The 19,161-nt window shown below is 35.0% G+C and overlaps 1 protein-coding gene and 1 non-coding gene across 2 annotated transcripts; one reads left to right on the top strand and one right to left on the bottom strand.

Annotated features, from left to right (window-relative positions):
* Positions 1–1,970: 1,970 nt before the first annotated feature.
* Positions 1,971–6,353, bottom strand: LOC104217619 (polygalacturonase-like). The gene is made up of 4 exons (XM_009767913.1): positions 5,905–6,353; positions 3,990–4,279; positions 3,267–3,492; positions 1,971–2,290 (listed from the first exon to the last, which is right to left on the bottom strand). The coding sequence occupies exons 1-4, from the start codon at positions 6,343–6,345 to the stop codon at positions 2,063–2,065; spliced, it is 1,185 nt and encodes a 394-aa protein (XP_009766215.1). The 5' UTR covers positions 6,346–6,353; the 3' UTR covers positions 1,971–2,062.
* A 12,096-nt stretch (positions 6,354–18,449) lies between these two features.
* On the top strand, positions 18,450–18,556 carry LOC138872232 (small nucleolar RNA R71). The gene has a single exon (XR_011400700.1). It is a non-coding gene; the product is annotated as a small nucleolar RNA R71 (small nucleolar RNA).
* Positions 18,557–19,161: the final 605 nt, after the last annotated feature.

Below are 19,161 nucleotides of genomic sequence, written 5' to 3'. Positions count from 1 at the left end.
AATTATTTTTTTTCCCTACACATATAAATAGTCATTAAACATCAATTTTGAAGAGAGATCGAGTTTGGATACAACTTTAGACCTAGGAAGAGCACAGAGCCGTCGTAGAGATCGAAGATTCGACCTAAGGAGGCAAGAATACACTAGGAGCAAGGCGGAGAATTCATCTACGAGTTTTTTACTTCCTTCTTCCTATTTTCATTATTGGTTATGAATTCTAGCATTGTAATAATGCGTACTATTATGAATAGCTAATTTGTTATCCAGGGTTTTGATGGAACCTTTTGTAGGATGATTTTCCTGTTACGTTAATATAAATTTGCTGTAATATTTTCTCTATTTGTTCAACTACATTATTATTGTGGTTGGTTGAAGATCTCTCAATCGACTGTGCCTATTTAGTGTGTATTACTCGGGAGAGAGTGCATATTTAGGTAGTTGTTGAACAACATCACTCCTAACGTATATAATGGATCAATACGGAGGATTTAAAAGTGGGATTAGGGATAACGAAACCTTGGGTGCGATCCGAGTGAGCCGCACTTAATGCCAGCTTGCATAGTTCGGGAGAATATGTCTAGTAAATTGTGGTAATTAGAGAGAGTTACGACAGCCAGAGCGCTCATGATCGATAGAGAATAATTAGGCGAATTTATAGAAAACGTAGGGGGAAAGATTCCGACAATTGGGGAAATCATAACTCTAGACCTTCTTCACCTTGTCTCTAACCCTTAGTATCTGTAGTTGTTAATCTACTAATTTAATTTGTTAGTTAATTAGATACAAGAATCTTAATATTTACAACATAAGAATTGATCGAGCTTGTCTTCTTAGCAATATTGAACAATTGTAGCTAAGCCTTAATTCTCTGTGAGATTCGACTCTGGACATGTAAATCGGATTATATTTGCAATGACCGCTTAGTCCTTTTTTATAAGGCATAGTTGGGTGTGATCAGGCTACAAACATTTTAGCTCATGAGTCTATTTAGGTTGAACCCAAGTTAACCTCATTATTTTTTATAGCCCATTCTGACCCATGAAGTAGCCTAAATATAACCCATGAATCTCGCCCAAAACAAAGATATCTCAACCCAACTTATCTAGAAATTTACTTAGTTGCCCAAATTTTACTCTTTTTTTTTGTATTTTCAATTTTTTATTTTTTTTTATTTTTTTGCACCACCCACCCGCCCTATCCTTCCCCCTCCCCTACAAAGCCCCCTAAAAAAAATATATATTTTTGTATTTTCAATTTTCTGTTTTCTATTTTTTTTGTTTCTCTTTTCTCATTCTCTCTCCCCCCCCCTCCCCTCAAATATTTTTCAACTTACACATTTTAAATAATAATTTTTTATTTAAAAAAATATATTTTGATTCTCAAAATACTAAGATTATTTATTTACCTTTTATACATAGGTGAATAAAGGGTAAAAGGCTTTGTCTATGCAAGATGAACATGATTCTAAAACATAGGTCAAGTTGGGCTATGACTCATTGTTTAGCCCATCTTGGCCCAACCATCTTAGCCCAAGTACACTCTGGGCTGGGTTGGACACTGCCCTATTTATTGATCTAACCCATCTTGACCCGCCCTAGCCCACCCGCCCCTTTCCACCCTACTTCTACCTCATTGTCTCTCTAGTTTGATAAATTTCTTCCAATAGCTTTTGTTGAATTATCCACTTGTGACTAGATTATTCTTTGAGATATTTTAAATCCTTTTGAAACCTATGCAAGTTTCAGATTTTCTTTTTATGTGTGATGTAGAGTACTATTTATAAACTCATAGTTAGTAATCAATCCGGGATAAAATATTCTCTCACACAATGAAAATCAAGAGAGGTCGAGAGAAGAAAACTATAGGACAGGAATTAATAAAAATCATACGAAGACAAGATTGATCTGCTAAATTGAGAGCTAAGATTGAGATATTTACCAATTCTAAAAAAATCAATTAAGAAATTGGTACTAAAACAAAGGAGGGAGTCCCTTTTTTTTTCTTTATTTTGTCCCTGGGAAATATATGCACGTGTGAAGAGTAAATCTTTGGTGTTTTATCCTCAGATGCAACTCCTAGGAATAACTTTGCCACCATGGCTTCCCCTTGCATTTTTACAATAAGTAAAGGCTGGCCTTCTCATGCGATCATTGTAAGTGAGCTTTATATCTTGCAATCTGATTCCAGTGCATGGATTTGAAGGACTGCAGTCAAATTTCATGGCTGCTTGTGTAGATGATGTCCCTTTCACATTCTTGAATGTTACTTGACTCACCTTCACTCCTGAACTCTGCATGTTTTAATCAAGCAAGATGAATATGATACTCCGTCCTTTATGGTTCAAAAAATGAGAACTTCTCATGTAAATCGAAGAAACAGAACTCAACTTTACTAAAGTGTGTGGATTTTCGATACAGCAAGTGGAGGTTATGATAGCATGGATTATCTGATGGATAATTACCTTTAATTAATTGATGAAGGAATTGTTCAGCAATACCGGTTGATGATCTTCACATTTAACTTAGATTCTTTCGTCGTATAATTGTCTTTTAAGCCTGTTTGTCAAGCTTCTTTCGAAGCAAATGCATTTTTTTTGTGGTCAAAAATATTTTTTTTTCCCCCTAAAATTAAGGTGTTTGACCAAGTTTTTGAAAGGAAAAATGGTGTTTTTGAGAAGAAGCTAAAGCAGTTTTGAAGAATCAGAAAAAAATAGCTTCTCTCTAAAACCATTTTTTTGAAAAACACTTTTGCTGCTCAGAAATTTTTTTCAAATTAGTTAACCAAACACAAACTGCTTTTCACCAAAAGTACTTTTTGAAAAGAAAAAAAATTCTCAAAATAAGCTGATTTTTGCAGCTTGGCCAAACAAGTTAACGAACAGAAAAAAAAAAAAAGCGAGTTTTTTTTAGCAATTTGTTATTTGAAACATTTATGTGAATAAGATATTCGCTTCATCTATCATATGTTTAGTGAGTTTAGGTTGATGTCCTACCTCATCTTTATTTCTCAAGATTTGCTTAATAAATGTTTTAATGTTAAAAAAGAATTTTCTTTAAAAAAAGTACAAATTAAAATCACAAGGCCTGAGTTATACTTTAAGCTTTTTTGACCGTCTTAATCATATTTATCTCCCTAATAATATTCCTTTATGATGGCTTATTAACTCCTCTTTCTTCGCAAAGGTCAAAATCCAATTACCTTTAAAAATCTTAACTACTACTATTACTGAAAAGAAGTTGAAAACCGAGTAAATACTACATATTTACCTGACGAGGGCACATATTATGCGGGCAATAGTTTTGGTCAATGATGATGGGATTCCCAACGTTCCTCATAATAAGGTTTTTGAACATGAGATTTTTTGCAAAGCCATTACTTGGTCTTGCCCAAGACTTTATCCTAACGCCATTTTGCGTCTTTGTGAAAACCGAATTTGCTACTGTGACATTCGTAACCCCAGGCTCATTGTTGCTGTTTCCCAAACTTCCAATGCTGCATCGAAGGATCACAGTTCAAGAAAATTATGATCACTTTAACCTTTTAATTAATTTTACCATGTTTTGTAATTGAAGTGGAGCCTTGGCGTAACTGGTAAAGTTGTTGTCATGTGACCAGGAGGTCACGGGTTCAAGCCGTGGAAACAGCCTCTTGCATAAATGCAGGGTAAGACTGAGTACAATAGACCCTTGTGGTCCAGCCCTTCCCCGGACCCTGCGCATAGCGAGAGCTTAGTGCACCGGGCTGCTTTTTTACCTGCTTTTTTACCTTGTCTTGTAAGTAGTTGGTGCAAAAAAGTTATTTGTGATTAACTTTAATTTGAAGTGAGCTGATAATGTAAAATTTCTTTTCATTATCAGCCTGTTAGTTAAACTTTAAAGTTTTTAGAGCGGATTGATCCCAATTGCAAGATGCATCGGGATCATGAAGACAACTAAGTTGGACCTAGTTAACTCAATGACTAGAGATTGAATAAATGCAGAATTAAGTACCTAATGCCATGTCCAGGGCCACATCCAATTTTTTCAATCCATAAGTTCATGGAGCCAGAGCCTATAGATATGCAGTCATCTCCGGTCTTAATAATGCTTCCATAAATGGTAACCCCCCTTGAGTTTTGTACATGAATGCCATCGGTGTTTGGGCTTCCACTTGGGGCTATTATCTTCACATACTCGACTCTCACATTGCTGCTGTAACCTATTCCCACATGTACTCTTTGACTGTGGAGTGATGCTAAGCCCCTCAGCAGTACATTGTTACACCACATGAATTGTATTGACTGCGATATAAAGATTTAAACACATCAGATTTAGTGATCCCTTAAACAAGTATTATCGATTGTAGAGTGATAATAGATCCTTTTTCACCTGACATTATGTTGAGTATACAATTTTGAAGATGATAGATAAAATATCTATGTCAAGTTGTATGGAAATTAATTTAGTAGTGCTTGAGAGTTGTATCAAAGTGTAAATTTTAATTTTCCAGATATTACGTGGTGAGATATTTTATTTGCTAACTTTGGTACAGTTTCGTGAGGTGTCATGTGGATTAGTTCTACTTTAATTCTAAAATTTTACGAAAGGAGTTTGAGTTGGAATAGGTTTCCAGGGAATCCTATTGTGATAAGAAAAAGAATTGGCTGTCTATTTTACATGGCTTCTATCTTTGCCAATTAGAAGTTCTATGTTCTATAAATAAAGTCTAGGTATTGAAGGGAAGTTCACGCATTCACAAACACTTCAAGCATCAACATAATGTTTTTGAGTTTCTAAGTAAGTCTAAATTAAAGTGTGAAGCAAAGGCTGGACCAGCTTCAAGAGTCAGTTTTAATGTTAAAATTATATTGTGTTCTCTTGAGTCGACCATGAATATATTAGGTTTGAATTCTAATCTTGTGAAACTTTCATAGAAAAATTGTTGAGGTTAAACTTTTGCCGGTTTTTTCGTTTCAAACTAGGGGTAGCTCGAAAGGATAACAACAGTCTAGATTCTTGTAATAAGGGCTTACCGTACGTCCTTAATTAAGAGTCCCATTGTAATCCATTTGGCTAGTAATTGGTTTCTTGAACTTAGTTGAAATATCACAAGGATGTGGGTCATGGTTTTTATAACCTTTTGAGTCTTGGCGATTTTTCACGTAAAAGTCGAATGTGCATTGTCTCTTTTAGTTATTGTCAAGATAAAAGAAGACAACATTTCATTATAGTGATTATTCATTTATTCATTTTTTTTTTTCAAATTTTGACAATGCTTACAAAAAATCAGGTTCTTAGAAACTTCTTCAACACTTCATGAAAAGTAGTTAAAATTCCGGAAAGGGCGAAAATCTCTAACGACCCGGTTCACCCTTCTTGTGTGTCATGTGAGTTTAAAAACTATTACATTATGTTTTCATCTTTTTATCAGATACATATTACCACGTAAAAGTTGAATACTTATTGTGATGTGATAAAAGAGATCCAAAATCAATTCATGATAAAACTTAATCCCTCTGTTCCAGTTTATGTGAAACTATTTCCTTTTTGGTCCGTTCAAAAAAGAATGACTCTTTTCTAAATTTAATAACAATTTAGCTTAAACTTACAATTCTACCCTTAATGAGAAATTTTTATAACCACACAAATACTTTGGGCCCCTTTTTGACTTGTTTATGACCACAAATTCGAAAAGGCTTCATTTTTCCTTAAATTCCGTGCTCATTCAAACATGTTCACATAAATTATAACGGAGGAAGAATTACTTTTTGACCTTTAAAGAAATAAAGGTGAGCCATCACATCCTTAGTACTTCATGGAGGAAGTAATGATGAAAGTTCAAATATATAAACATAACTAAGAAGTAGCATATGTAAGTTGGAATGGAGAGAGCAATAGACTATGTAAGCATGGTTTACATACGTACCCTAGCTCCTTGAGGGCAAGAACCTCCACTTTTTCGACAAGACCAATAACCATGTCCTTTGGCGTTAATAGCTCCTGATCCATAGACTGAAAGCCCACTTACCTTATAAAACATAATCCAGAACTCAGAATTCCCAATTGCGTTATAATTGACCGGAGCACTGAGAGTACCATCAATTCGAAACATAATTCTTCTCCGACAAGGACCATTGAAAGTCAACGTCCTCACTAAATATGTTCCTCGTGGAACGTCAACGTTCGCTGGACTAGCAGAGTTGCAGGCAGCAGACCAAGCGCGAAGAAACGCTCTGGTTGAGTCTGTCCTGCCATCTCCTCTAGCCCCAAAATTAACTACATTGTAGGATAAACAAGAAGGTATTAATAAACAAAAGAAAGGTAACCAAGAAACATTAGTACATTTCACGGTTTTGAAATTGGCCATGTTGAGTGGTTTTGTTTAAATGAGAGGTTGTTATGATGAAAATAAAGATTCTGCATGGGTCTATTAATAGTTATTCAAATGGTGTCCGTATGACAATATATTTGTCAACATGACAATAGATAATTTAGGTTCTGCGTAATTCGATTGCAGATTTTCAAAGTGACTTAAATGCTAAACCAACGTCACGTACTACGAACCTGTACGATGAATGAATTCTTAGGAATTACATGTGCAGATAATTATTCGCATAAGAAAATGAATGTTAAAAAGACAAAAAGAAAAGGGCAAAAAGAGAAGAAGGATCATGGGATTTAATAACAATTTATAAGATCCATGAAGAACGCAAGAAATGCAGCAGTTGAGTACAACATCAACATGTGAGTTGCCAGCTTTACTGATTTAATTCTATAAGGCATTGTTAGCTAGCTAGCTAGATCAGCTAATAACAAGAATATAGAAAGTTATAAATGAATACATAGATGGTTTAGAAGCTTTAAGTTAAAGGATGGGAATATTGTTTTGATCCCAAAGCTAGTTTGACTTTAGAAACTTGTCGTTAAATAATACTCCCTCCGTTTTATATTAAATGAGGTACTTTCCTTTTTAGTCTGTTTCAAAACAAATGATACATTTCTAAATTTAGAAATAATTCAACTTTAAACTCTTTCGTTTTACACATTTACCCTTAATGAGAAACTTTTATAGTTACACAAATATCATGGCCCCACAAACCTTTTACCCCTTAAATTTTTAAGACCACAAGTTTCAAAAATCTTCTTCTTTTTTCTTAAACCGTACCGAGTCAATACTTCATATGATAAAACGGAGGGAGTAGCATATTATGTAATTCCGCAATGATTTAAGGAAAGATGCAAAGTGTAATCTAAACGTCATGGCCCACATCATCTACATGTTATGATATGCACGGTAACCATTTGATAAGTTGGTTTGACCTTATCTATATCAAGGTTTGCTTCTTGCATCTTATTATGTTGTAATACCAACAAGATTGTCAAGATCCAAATCTGAAATTTTCGTCGCTACAAGGCACTCAACCAAATTACTACCCATTAGACGAAGTCTCTAGCTATATACGTAGAATAAATGAAGAAATGAATGTATACCTACTTTCCCACACCTTGCTATATAAGTATCTTAACCAAGACCTCCTATTTCAATGTCAAGTAAAATTTGCTAATCTTGCAATTTTTGCACTTACCAAGTGAGAGACAGAGCTTGAGATTAGATTTGCAGTTTTTTCATTAGAAAAGAGCCTTCTAGCTCCTGTCCCCGCAGCCCTGATGGGCAATGCTCTTGGTGAGTCACTTCGTCTTTCACGATCGACTCGGAGGACATAAGACTTCTTGGTCAAGCCAAAAAGATTGCCGACTGGATGATCCTACCCCACCATACCTGGCCCTTTATCTTACCTTAAGAAGAAAGAGGAGGTATGAAGCGTGGGACAGAATGCAAGAAAGAAAAAATGTGACGACCCAAAATCCAACTAGTCGTGATGGCATCTAACCCAACCTACTAGGTAAGCCAATTATCCTATATCCAATTTGAATAGAATTTAATGAAACAGTAAAGGAAAGAAAATATCTTAGTCTTATACATTTTCCAATGACTGGTAGTACAAATCATGAGTTTCTAAGAATAAAATTTACAAAATTGGTATGAAATTAGTACTTTATCTGTCTGAAAAGTACATAAACAAATTTTTATGAATCTAAGGCTACCATGAAGAAGCGGCAGCTACAACCGGAACACAGGTACGTCTTCAAGTCCAGCTCCCGTCGAACATAGCAACGTCATCAATTAACATCTGCACGTAAGGTGCAGAAATGTAGTGTGAGTACAACCGACCCCATGTACTCAGTAAGTAACAAACCTAACCATAGGTTGAAAGTAGTGACGAGCTGGAATACATGTCGAGTCCAACAGCAATAGCCAACAACAGTTCATAACAATGTAAAGCATATAAATAAAGAAGTAACTCAGAGATAAAATGTTCAACTGTGCTGGCCCAAGAATAGGTGAAGTTTTGAAGACTGACAAAAGAACTCAGATATGGACCAGGTCCACCTTGTGAAGCACAGTCATGATCAACTTGTACATATGAGATGCACGTGAAGGAGATAAATCTAACTGATCAAGAAGCAATATCTCCTGATCTGATCAAAAAGGTTGTATATTGGATAAGGAGAGGAAGACTCCTTATATGAAGAGAACACGATTTAGGAAGAAGATAGTGTTAGAGTTTGAGATCAACTTGACCTCTTATACGATAGAAGAGTAACATTTGAATCCCAGTCAATCTCTAATTACTAACCCATTAAATATCAGTGTTGTTCTCTTTTACAGGTAATGCACATAAGCAGAAGTTAAACTTAAATTGAGAGCAAAAGAGCAAGGCGATTTTGCAAGCAATTTATGTGTGATTCGAGTGTGCAATCCTGAAGCTACTTGAACGATATAGAAGAACCAGTTCCAAGTGTCTATCTTTTATTCTAGTTCAATTGTAGTAGGTGATTTCACATTATACCTTTTAGCTTTCATAGATGCAATTGTATTAGGTACCTAGAGCGTTCAAGTTAGAGTTAACTTGAAGTTGTCGCAACAGTTGAGGCTGTGTGTCACAACGGGATTAGAGTTAATCCTTAGGTTTACAAAGAGTTTTGTAAATGCTATTTTGGCTCAGTGATTTTAGTGGAAGTTTTGGAAAATCCTACTGAGCAGTAGGTCGTGGTTTTTTCACCTTTTGAGCCAGGTGTTTTTCACGTAAAAAATCTCTCTGTTCTTTATTTTCTTTACTTATTATTCCGCAAACAGTAGTAGTTGGAACACATAGAAGAACCAAGTCCTTTTATAGTTTAATTAAGAGAAAATTGGGTACCACACAAATCACCCCCCTTGTATTGTATTGACGTTTAAAACATCAATTGGTATCAGAGCGGGTTATCCTTGAAGAGGTTAACACCTTAGGAAAAGATCAAGATGAGTGCACCACCTAGAAACTAGAAAGGGCAATCCACTGCTAGGCCTTCATTCTTTAATGGTCAGTACTATTCTTAGTGGAAGAACAGGATGAGAGATCACATCATAGGAGAAGACTATGAACTCTGGGACATAGTCACTAATGGTCCCCTGGCGACTACAAAGAAGAATCCTGAAGGAGTGGACGTGCCAAAGACAAGAGCTGACTGCACTGCTGAAGATTTGAAGAAATCGGAAAAAATGCCAAGGACAAGAAATGGCTTGTGTGTGGACTAGGTCCAGACGAGTACAGCAGGATTCAAAGCTGTACCACTGCTAAGTAGATATGAGACACTTTACAAGTGGCTCATGAAGGAACTCCTCAAGTAAAGAGATCAAGAGAAACACTGCTATATTCTCAGTATGAGAATTTCACTATAAAGGAAGGAGAAAGTATCAGGTTCACAACACTAACAAATGAACTTAAATCTTTTGGGAAAATTATCCTTGAAGAAGACAAGCTCGAAAAAATCTTAACAAGGGTCTTACCTGTAACTTGGGAAAGCAAAATCACAACCATTCAGGAATCAAAGAACATTGCTACTCTCAAGTTGGATGAACTAATTAGAAATCTCACTGCCTATGAACTGAGAAGGCAAACCATGAAAATGGATACACCCAAAAAGGAAATGAGTTTGGCTCTCAAAATAGTTGAAGGTGTAGATATGGAGGACGATGAAATGGCCATGATCACAAGGGATTTCAAGAAGTACCTAATGATAGGAAAGGGTCCTTTAAGAGGTACTACCTTCAACAAACCAAGGGTTCCTGAAAAGCAGACAAACGAGGGCTGCTACAAATGTGGCAAGACTGACTAGATGATCAAGAATTGTCCTAAGTGGGAAATAGAATGGAAGAAGAAAAGGGCTGAGCGAAGGAACAGGTTCAACTCAAAAGGAACAAAGGATCAACAAAAGCTATGGTTACTGCTTGGGGAGAAACATCAGATGGGGATTCAGAAGATGAAGCTGGAAATGAACAACCACTTATGGCCATCGGAGAATCAGATGATGAACAAGAGGTAAGTGTGATTCATCTCAAAGACAAGATTAAATTTCTATCTAAAGAAAAGTTATCTAAACTATTGCTAGACTTCATTGATGAGTCTGAGGTAATTAACAATGAGAAGGAACAACTGTCTAGGGAGTGTATGATCTTAAAAGCCAAGTGCAAAAATCTAGAATCAAGGGCAAATGAGAGTGACAGTAAAAATGTTGAGTTGAAGAACCAGAATCTTGAACTTGACACAAGTGTCTTAGAACTTGGGACTGGAAATTTAAAACTGAAACTAGGAACAGATAAGTAGAAAGCTGATCACACACATCTCACCTTAGAAGAAAACCTAGGAAAAATGAAGGATGAGTTGTACAAGAAAGATGAGCATATAAGAGTCTTAAAAGAAGACATAGGGAAGGTAAATCATGAACTAGACAGAACTTGCAAATGGAATAAGACTTCTGATGCACTATCCTGGCTACAAGAACATCACAGTAGCAACAAGAGAGGACTTGGCTATGGGGCCCAAGCACCTAAGTGGGACCCCAAAAGCAAGTACCTGACTCTCTTCCTGAAAACAAAATATGCACACACTGTGGCAAGACTGATCATTACAAAAATGAATGTAATGTGACGAGGCCAATGCGTATAAGATTTTGCTACTCGTACTTTGTCAAATTCTAGTATAGTTTATGATATCGTCCCACAGAGATTGGAGAATCTAGCTACAAACTTATAATATTCTTACTACTATTTGAGAGAATCAGATTGATGAAGTTTTGTTTGTTGAAAATTTAAATTGCTTAAGTTGAAACAAAATAACTTTTGGAAGATTTATATTTAAAAAGAGTTGGGAATCATTGAATTCACTCGATAGCGTGATAATAATAAAATCTTAGCTTCTACATGTATTTCTCTTAGGAATAACTATTTATTGCTAATACAATTATATTTTACTCACTAAGAAATAATCAATTAATAACACTCCGCGAGGTTATGTAAATCAATTGATATATGACTCATGACGATTAAACTGAAATAATTTTCTTGCCTGAATTGTGCTAAGATAGCAAAAGCCTCTTGCGATTAATTTTTACTAAAAATCAATAATCTTGCCAACTACAACTCCTCCGTGAGAATTAGAATGGAAGTAAGCAAGATTACAGACTTGGAATGATAGCTTAAAAAGAAGTACTCTCACTCAATTATTTTACCCAATAGTTATCGTATATTTATTTTGCTTCGTGAGAATTACAAAATTGACATACAACTAACTTTGGAGAATAAATAGATAGAAGTGATAATAATTAATTAAAACTAATATTCCAGCACAATATAGAAATATAATTAGAAAGTTTCAGGTCAAGCATGTAGTAAAATTGAGATTAATATTATACCGCTATCGAGCTTCATCAACTATACCAACAAAAGAGATTACTCCGTTATGGAGTATTTAAATCTCACAAAGAAGGAAATTCTTAAAATACTATCAACACTCTTAGAAAACTCAAAGACTACAAGATAAAATGAAATAGATAAAGAGAGAAGTAAAGATCAAAGCTAGAGAAAAGTTTTCTAATTAGGCACATATGATCTCCCTCCCCTTTCAACACAAACATCCTATTTATAGAAATCAAATCTCATAAGGTGCCACGATGCCTCGTGGTTCTTTTTTCATGATGCGTCGTGCTTCTATTGCCATGATGTGTCGTGCTTCTATTGCCATGATGTGTCGTGCTTCTCTTTTTATTCCTTTATTTGCTTTATCATGATATTTTTATTTCCTACAAAATACTATTAGAAAATACAGATAATTGACATATATATATATATATATATATTATTTAAAATAATTTATTTTTAAGTATATAATATATGAATATTTTATAGTCATCAAACTCCCCCGCACTTGAATCTTTGCTCGTCCTCGAGGCAGTAATTTTATTAATAATTGTTGTTTCTTGTAGAGTAGAAAAGTAAAAAAAATAAAGTTTCACATAAAATTCAAAACCTATAAGTTTTGCAAGTCGCCAAATCTATACCTTGTTTCTGCTTCTGCTTTTGTTTGCTAAAAACTTTCAACTCCTCTTTTGATGAACCTTTTGAGATTGATAACATTATGATTACAATTTCGAGTTTCTCAAATTTTGTCCATAGGCTTGCCCTTCATGTCAGTCTCCACTAATGTATAATCAACACTAATTTCTAAAATTATTTTAGGACTTTTTCAGGCTTGTAATTATAGGCTTAATGGTGGTAAGGTAAAATGATATATTTGTAGTGACTTTGTTCCATCCAGCTTTATTATGAGAGTTAATTATTTTATCAAAGTAACTATGTACAACTCAACACAAGAAAATATCTCTAGAGATTGGGCTAAAGGTCCCGGTCTCCAATTTCATAATTAACATCACTTAATTCATCATTTCTCTCAATAGATTTCTTAATTCAAGCTTCTCGAATCAATAATTTATTTTACAGGTATATACACCTTATTTTTCTCTTTTTTTAAGAGTAAAATAGAACATTTACTCCATAAGTATTCCTTCATCGCTTGCTTTAATAATCATTTTTGCTCAACTATAGTCGGAAGGAGTAGTATCAATCTTTTTGTAAGGTAAACCAATATGGTATATCAATAAAAGTTGGTTTATCCCTCTTTTTTTTTTCTTTCTTTTCTTTTTTTTTTTTGGGGGGGGGGGGGCTAAAAGTTGGGTGCTAAAAGGTAAAATATAAATATTTGTGGTTAAAAATAGATAGGTTAAAAAAGGTGTCAAAGAAAGCGTAATTTCATTCTAAAAATAGTGTTGTCTAAAATTTCGCCTTGATAGACATTTGGGGCAAGTTCTAGCAGAATTTTATTGATTTTACCTATTGAGATCATAAGCTTCTCAATTCCAACACTTTCTCAAATTTGGAGATACTCGTTCTTGCCTTCACAAAAATAAAATCACAAACTTGGAAGTTATATGGCATAAATGAAAAAAATTATGTTTGAAAAATATGTAAACTTTTACTTTGATACTTTAATATGTAATAGACTGACTAATTTAAGACCTTATCAGTCCTTTGGTTCTGGTTTAAATATAAACCAACAAATTTACCTGTGCCAACATTTTGAATTGATTCATTAAATAGTTAATCAACCAGTTATTTAGGCATACCGATCATCATGGAGTTACTCCTACACATGTGACTCTGTTGTTGTAGAGGCCTTCATGAGATGTTCTGGTTGTACAATAACCTGGATATTGACCAGATCAATTGATTAAGCATTTAATTACCCAAATCTATGTCGGGTTTATGAGGCTCCACTGCTTCTCCCTCAATGGCTACGGGTTTTGTATTTTAGTTTAACGTCGTCAGCTCGACTTATTAATTGCAGAATTCATCAGTCTATCAAAGTAACCAATGGATGTTGTTCAAAATGTCTTCCATAGTACAATTTTAGCCTATGACCATTTACCTTAAACTTGTCTCCTCCATTTTTCTGAATTTCAATTGCCCCGTACGGAGTAACACCTATAACATTGTAAGGACCCGTCCACCTGGATTTTAATTTTCCTGGGAATAACCTGAGTCGGCTATTGTAAAGAAGTACCTGATCTTCAATTTTGAAACTCTTTGGTCGGATCAACTTGTCATGCCATATTTTTGTTTTTTCTTCAAAAATTTTAGCATTTTCATAGGCTCCCAATCTCAGTTCTTCCAATTCATTAACCTGAATAAATCGCTTTTCACTAGCGGAGGTTAAATCAAAGTTCAGCGCTTTCAATGCCCAAAAAGCTTTATGTTCTAATTCTACGGGCAGATGACAAGCTTTTCCAAAGACTAATCTATATGGAGATGTTCCAATTGGCGTTTTGAAGGCCGTTCGGTACCCCCATAATGCATCATCTAATTTTAAAGCCAGTCTTTTCTTGAGATTCCAACCGTTTTTCAAGAATTCTTTTAACTTGCGGTTGGAAACCTCAACTTGCCCTTGAGTTTGAGCATGATATGGTGTTCTTGTTTTGTGAGTCACATTATATTTTGACAGTAAAGCAAAAAATTGCCTATTGATGCAATGAGTTCTTTGGTCACTAATGATGACTCGTGGTGTGCCAAATCTGGTAAAAATATTTTTTCTAAGAAAATTACACACTGTACGAGCATCATTCTTTCTTGTAAGAATGGCTTCAACCCATCTTGACACGTAATCCCCAACCACAAGGATATATTCAAAAGAGTGAGAAGAAGGAAAAAGACCCATAAAATCTATTCCCCAAACATCAAATATTTCACATACCTATATTGATTGTAGTGGCATCTCATCTGTCTTGGTGATATTACCTGTTCTCTGACACTTGTCACATTGTGCTACATATGCTCGGGCATCTTTAAAGAGTGTGGGTCAGAAGAATCCGGCTTCTAAAACTTTAAAAGTTGTTCGATTTGCTGCATAATGTCCTCCAATTGCTCCATCATGACAGTGATATAGAATTTTATTCATCTCTTCATCGGGTACACACCTTCTACTGATATTATCTGCACAATTTTTGAATAAGTAAGGTTCATCCCACAGATAATACTTTGCATCAGATATAAGCTTTTTTCTTTGTTGGTAAGAGTAATCTTGCGGTATCCACTTTCCGACCAAATAATTCGCGATATCTGCAAGCCAGGGTGGTTGAGTCACAATTGTGTCAACTGAAAAAATATGTTCATCAGGAAATTCTTATTTTATCTCATTAAATTCAAGGGGAGGATTTTCTAATCTAGACAAATGGTCAGCTACTTGGTTCTCTGTCCCTTTTTTGTCCTTTATCTCAAGGTCGAATTCTTGCAGAAGTAAAATCCATCTTAATAATCTAGGTCGAGTATCTTTCTTAGCTAAGAGGTATTTTAAAGCTGCATGATCAGTAAAAACAGTGACTTTGGTTCCTATCAAATAGGAGCGAAACTTATCAAAAGCAAACACTACTGCTAGTAACTTTTTTTCTGTCGTGGCAATTCACTTGTGTCTCACTCAATCTCCTACTAGCATAGTGAATGAGATGAAAAATCTTATCCTTTCTTTGGTCTAAAACAGCTCCAACTGTTGTATCACTAGCATCACACATGACCTTAAAAGGTTGGTTCCAATCAGGGGACACAACTACAGGTGCAGTTGATAACTTTTCCTTAAGGATTTCAAATCCTTTCACACAGTCACCTGAAAAATCAAACTTAGTGTCTTTCATCAAGAGGTTAGTCAGCGGTTTTGAAATCTCTGAGAAGTCTTTTATGAATCATCTGTAAAAGCCTGCATGACCTAGAAAACTTCTAATTCCTTTCTCAGTTGTGGGAGGGGGTAATCCTGCTATAAGATTAATTTTTGCCTTATCAACTTCTATCCCTTTAGTAGTGATTTTATGTCCTAAAATAATTCCTTCCGTAACCATAAAATGACATTTTCCCAATTAAGAACTAAGTTTGTTTCTTCACATCTTTTAAGAACTAATGTCAAATGGTTAAGACAATCCTTATATGTTTTGCCAAATAGTGTAAAATCATCCATAAAAAGTTCAAGAAATTTGTCAGTTATGTCAACAAAAATTGCCGACATGCAACGCTGAAATGTAGCAGGGGCGTTGCACAGATCAAATAGCATTCTCCTATAGGTATATGTTCCATGAGGGCATGTGAAGGTTGTCTTATCTTGATCTTCTGGTGCAATTGGTATCTGATTATATCCTGAATAGCCATCAAGAAAATAGTAAAAATCATATCCTGCAATTCTTTCCAACATTTGATCAATAAATGGCAAAGGAAAATGATCTTTTCTAGTGACATCATTGAGACGTCTGTAATCAATACAGACTCTCCATCCTGTAACAGTCCTGGTAGGTATGAGCTCATTATTTTTATTTTTTATAACTGTCATACCTCCTTTCTTTGGTACTACCTGAACGGGACTTACCCATAGGATGTCAGAAATGGGGTATATAATACTTGCTGCTAACAGCTTTACGATCTCTTTTTTCACTACTTCCTGCATTGCTGGATTCAATCTTCTTTACGGCTGGACTATTGGCTTGTAGCTATCCTCCATGAGGATTCTGTGTGTACAAATAGCCGGACTAATCCCTTTAATATCTTCTACAGTCCACCCCAAGGCTCCTTTGTATGCTTTCAATACTTTAATCAAATTATTTTCTTGTTTTACAATAAGAGAAGATGAAATAATTACTGGAAATAATTCTTGCTCAAGATAAACATATTTCAAATGAGAAAGGAGATTTTTGATTTTAATTTTTGATTGAACTTTTTCGGATTTCATCTCTTCTTCTTCTGAATCTTTGTCCAATATTTCAGCTTCTTTTCTAATGGTGGGATCATCGTCCTGTGTGGTGCCTGATTTGATCAAGCATCTTTCCATTGAATCTGGAATTAATTGATCATCTTTGAATTCATCTGTAAGATAACTAATCATGTCAATTGAAAAACATAAAGATGATGTTTCATCTCCTGAATATCTTCGTATATTTGCATATCAAATATGACTCTTTCTTTATCAACTCTTAAAATTAATTGTCCTTGATGAACATCTATAATTCCTCTTCCTGTAGCAAGAAATGGTCTACCTAAAATTATTGGTTCATTAGGATATTCTTTCATTTCAAGTACTATAAAATCTACAGGGAAAACAAACTTATCTACTCTTACGAGTACATTTTCAATTATTCCCTTAGGTTTCTTAGTATTTTGATCTGCAAATTGAAGAGAAACACTTGTGTCTTTTATTTTACCAAGATCTAACTTTTTAAAGATAGAAAATAGAATTAAATTTATTGAAGCTCCAGAATCACAAAGTGTTTTATCAAAATATACTCCTCCCAAAGTGCATGGAATTGTAAAACTGCCTGGATCACCAAGTTTTTGTGGTAGCTTATTTTGAAGTATAGCACTACATTTTTTCCTAATCATTACCATAGAAACTTCTTCTAATTTTCTTTTACTTGACAATATTTCTTTTAAAAATTTGGCATATGAAGGCATTTGTAAAAAAAACATCAATAAAAGGAATATTGATGTTAATTTGTTTTAAAATCTCCAAATATTTTGCAAATTGGTTGTCAAGCTTTTCTCTTTTCATTTTTTGTGGAAAGGGAATATTCACAGGGAGAGGAGTCAATTTTTCAATATTTTCTTCTTCTTTTTTCTTGACTTCATTCTTTTGAGATGGTTCAGAGGGTATTTCAACATTCTTACCGTTGTTTAGCTGTTGTTCTGACTGGTCTGCATAGGGTTCATCAAGCTCCTTACCTGATCGTAAGGTGATTGCCTTAAGGTGCTCTTTTAGGTTTTTCTCTGTATTGCTTGGTAAGGGACCTTGAATCTTTTCTGAAACAAGAGCTGCCAATTGGATCAACTATATTTCCAGATTTTTGAGGGATGAATTTTGGCTCTCCATCTTTTCATCAGTGACCTTTATATCTTATACAGAAGATCATCAAGACTTGAATGATCTTGTTGAGTATTTTGCTGATAGGACCCTGCTTGTTGATAAGGTATAAAGTTTGATTGACCATGGTTTGGATTCTGGTATCCGGGTGGACCCTGTATTTGTTGCTTCTAAAAGCTTTGAGAGTCCTCTACACCATTTGGATTGCTCCATTGAAATCCTGGATGTTTCTGTGCCATTGGACTTCCAAAAGGATACTGCTTGTAACTGATGCCATTGACATGTTCATCATTGTGATTAGTTGCTTGACATTCATGGTTCTGATGATTTCCTCCACACATGTCACAAGCCTCAGATTAGCTTGGTTGTTGTGTATTCACCTGAAAAGTTTCAAACTTTTGTGCCAAAGAAATAATTTGTTGTGTTAGTGTATTTAAAACATCAACCTGATTTACTGTAGCGGCCTTCTTGATAATTATACGCTCAGATGACCATTGGATGGCATTCTCAGAAAATTCATTCAACAATTGCAACGCTTCCTCTGTTGTTTTTCCCATTACTGAACCTCCTGCAGCTGCATCTATCACATTTCTAGAAGAGGGTTTTAGCCCGTGATAAACAAATATACAATTGCATATGTTCAGGAATATCGTGGTGTGGACATTTTCTTAACATTGCTTTTATCCTTTCCCAAGCTTGATAAATTGACTCTATGTCAGTCTGCAAGAAATTAGATATGTCTTGTCTTAATTTGTGGTTTTAGCAGGGGAAAAATATTTGTTTAAAAAATTTCTGAGTCATTTGATCCCATGTGGTAATGGAACCTTGTGGCAAACTTCGCAACCAAGTCTTGGCACCTCCTTTTAAAGAAAAAGGAAATACCCTTAACTTGATAGCTTCAGGAGGTACTCCATTATACTTAGCCATTTCAACAAGTTCCAAAAAGTCAATTAAATGACTGTGTGGATCTTCACTTGCGTCTCCAGTGAAGATGCAAGATTGTTGAATTGTTTGAATTAGGCCAGTCCGGATTTTAAAGTTGTTGGCTGCCACTAGAGGTTTTTTGACACTAGATTCACAGTTGAAGCGGTCAGGTCTAGCATAATCCCTTAGGATTCTGTTTGTTGGCCTTGTCGCCACTTCATCAAATTGATCCTCTATTTGTATTGGTGGTGGTACTTCGCGTGGGTTGATATTTTCTACTTCCTGATTCTCCATACCTTCACAAGCTATGCTTTGGGAAGATAATGCTTGTCCTTTCCTGCCCAATCGAAGAAATCTTTCAATTTCAGGATCGTAATTGAACAACTCTTTTATAGAAGAGCGGGTCATAAACTACTCAAAATTCTAAAAAAAAT

This window comes from Nicotiana sylvestris, chromosome 6 (genome assembly GCF_000393655.2).
Source record: "Nicotiana sylvestris chromosome 6, ASM39365v2, whole genome shotgun sequence".
NCBI lineage: Eukaryota > Viridiplantae > Streptophyta > Magnoliopsida > Solanales > Solanaceae > Nicotiana > Nicotiana sylvestris.
The sequence above is the reverse complement of the archived record's forward strand: the minus strand, read 5'-3'. Positions and strand labels throughout refer to the sequence as shown.

What these genes read in the sequence shown, in the direction of transcription:
- LOC104217619 (XM_009767913.1), bottom strand. Translation starts at nt 6,345, where the DNA reads ATGGCCAATTTCAAAACCGTGAAATGTACTAATGTTTCTTGGTTACCT. An exon ending in CTTGCCCTCAAGGAGCTAGG is followed by an intron (nt 4,280 to 5,904) that starts GTACGTATGTAA and finishes TTTATATCGCAG; the next exon opens with TCAATACAATTCATGTGGTG. An exon ending in GGCCCTGGACATGGCATTAG is followed by an intron (nt 3,493 to 3,989) that starts GTACTTAATTCT and finishes CCTTCGATGCAG; the next exon opens with CATTGGAAGTTTGGGAAACA.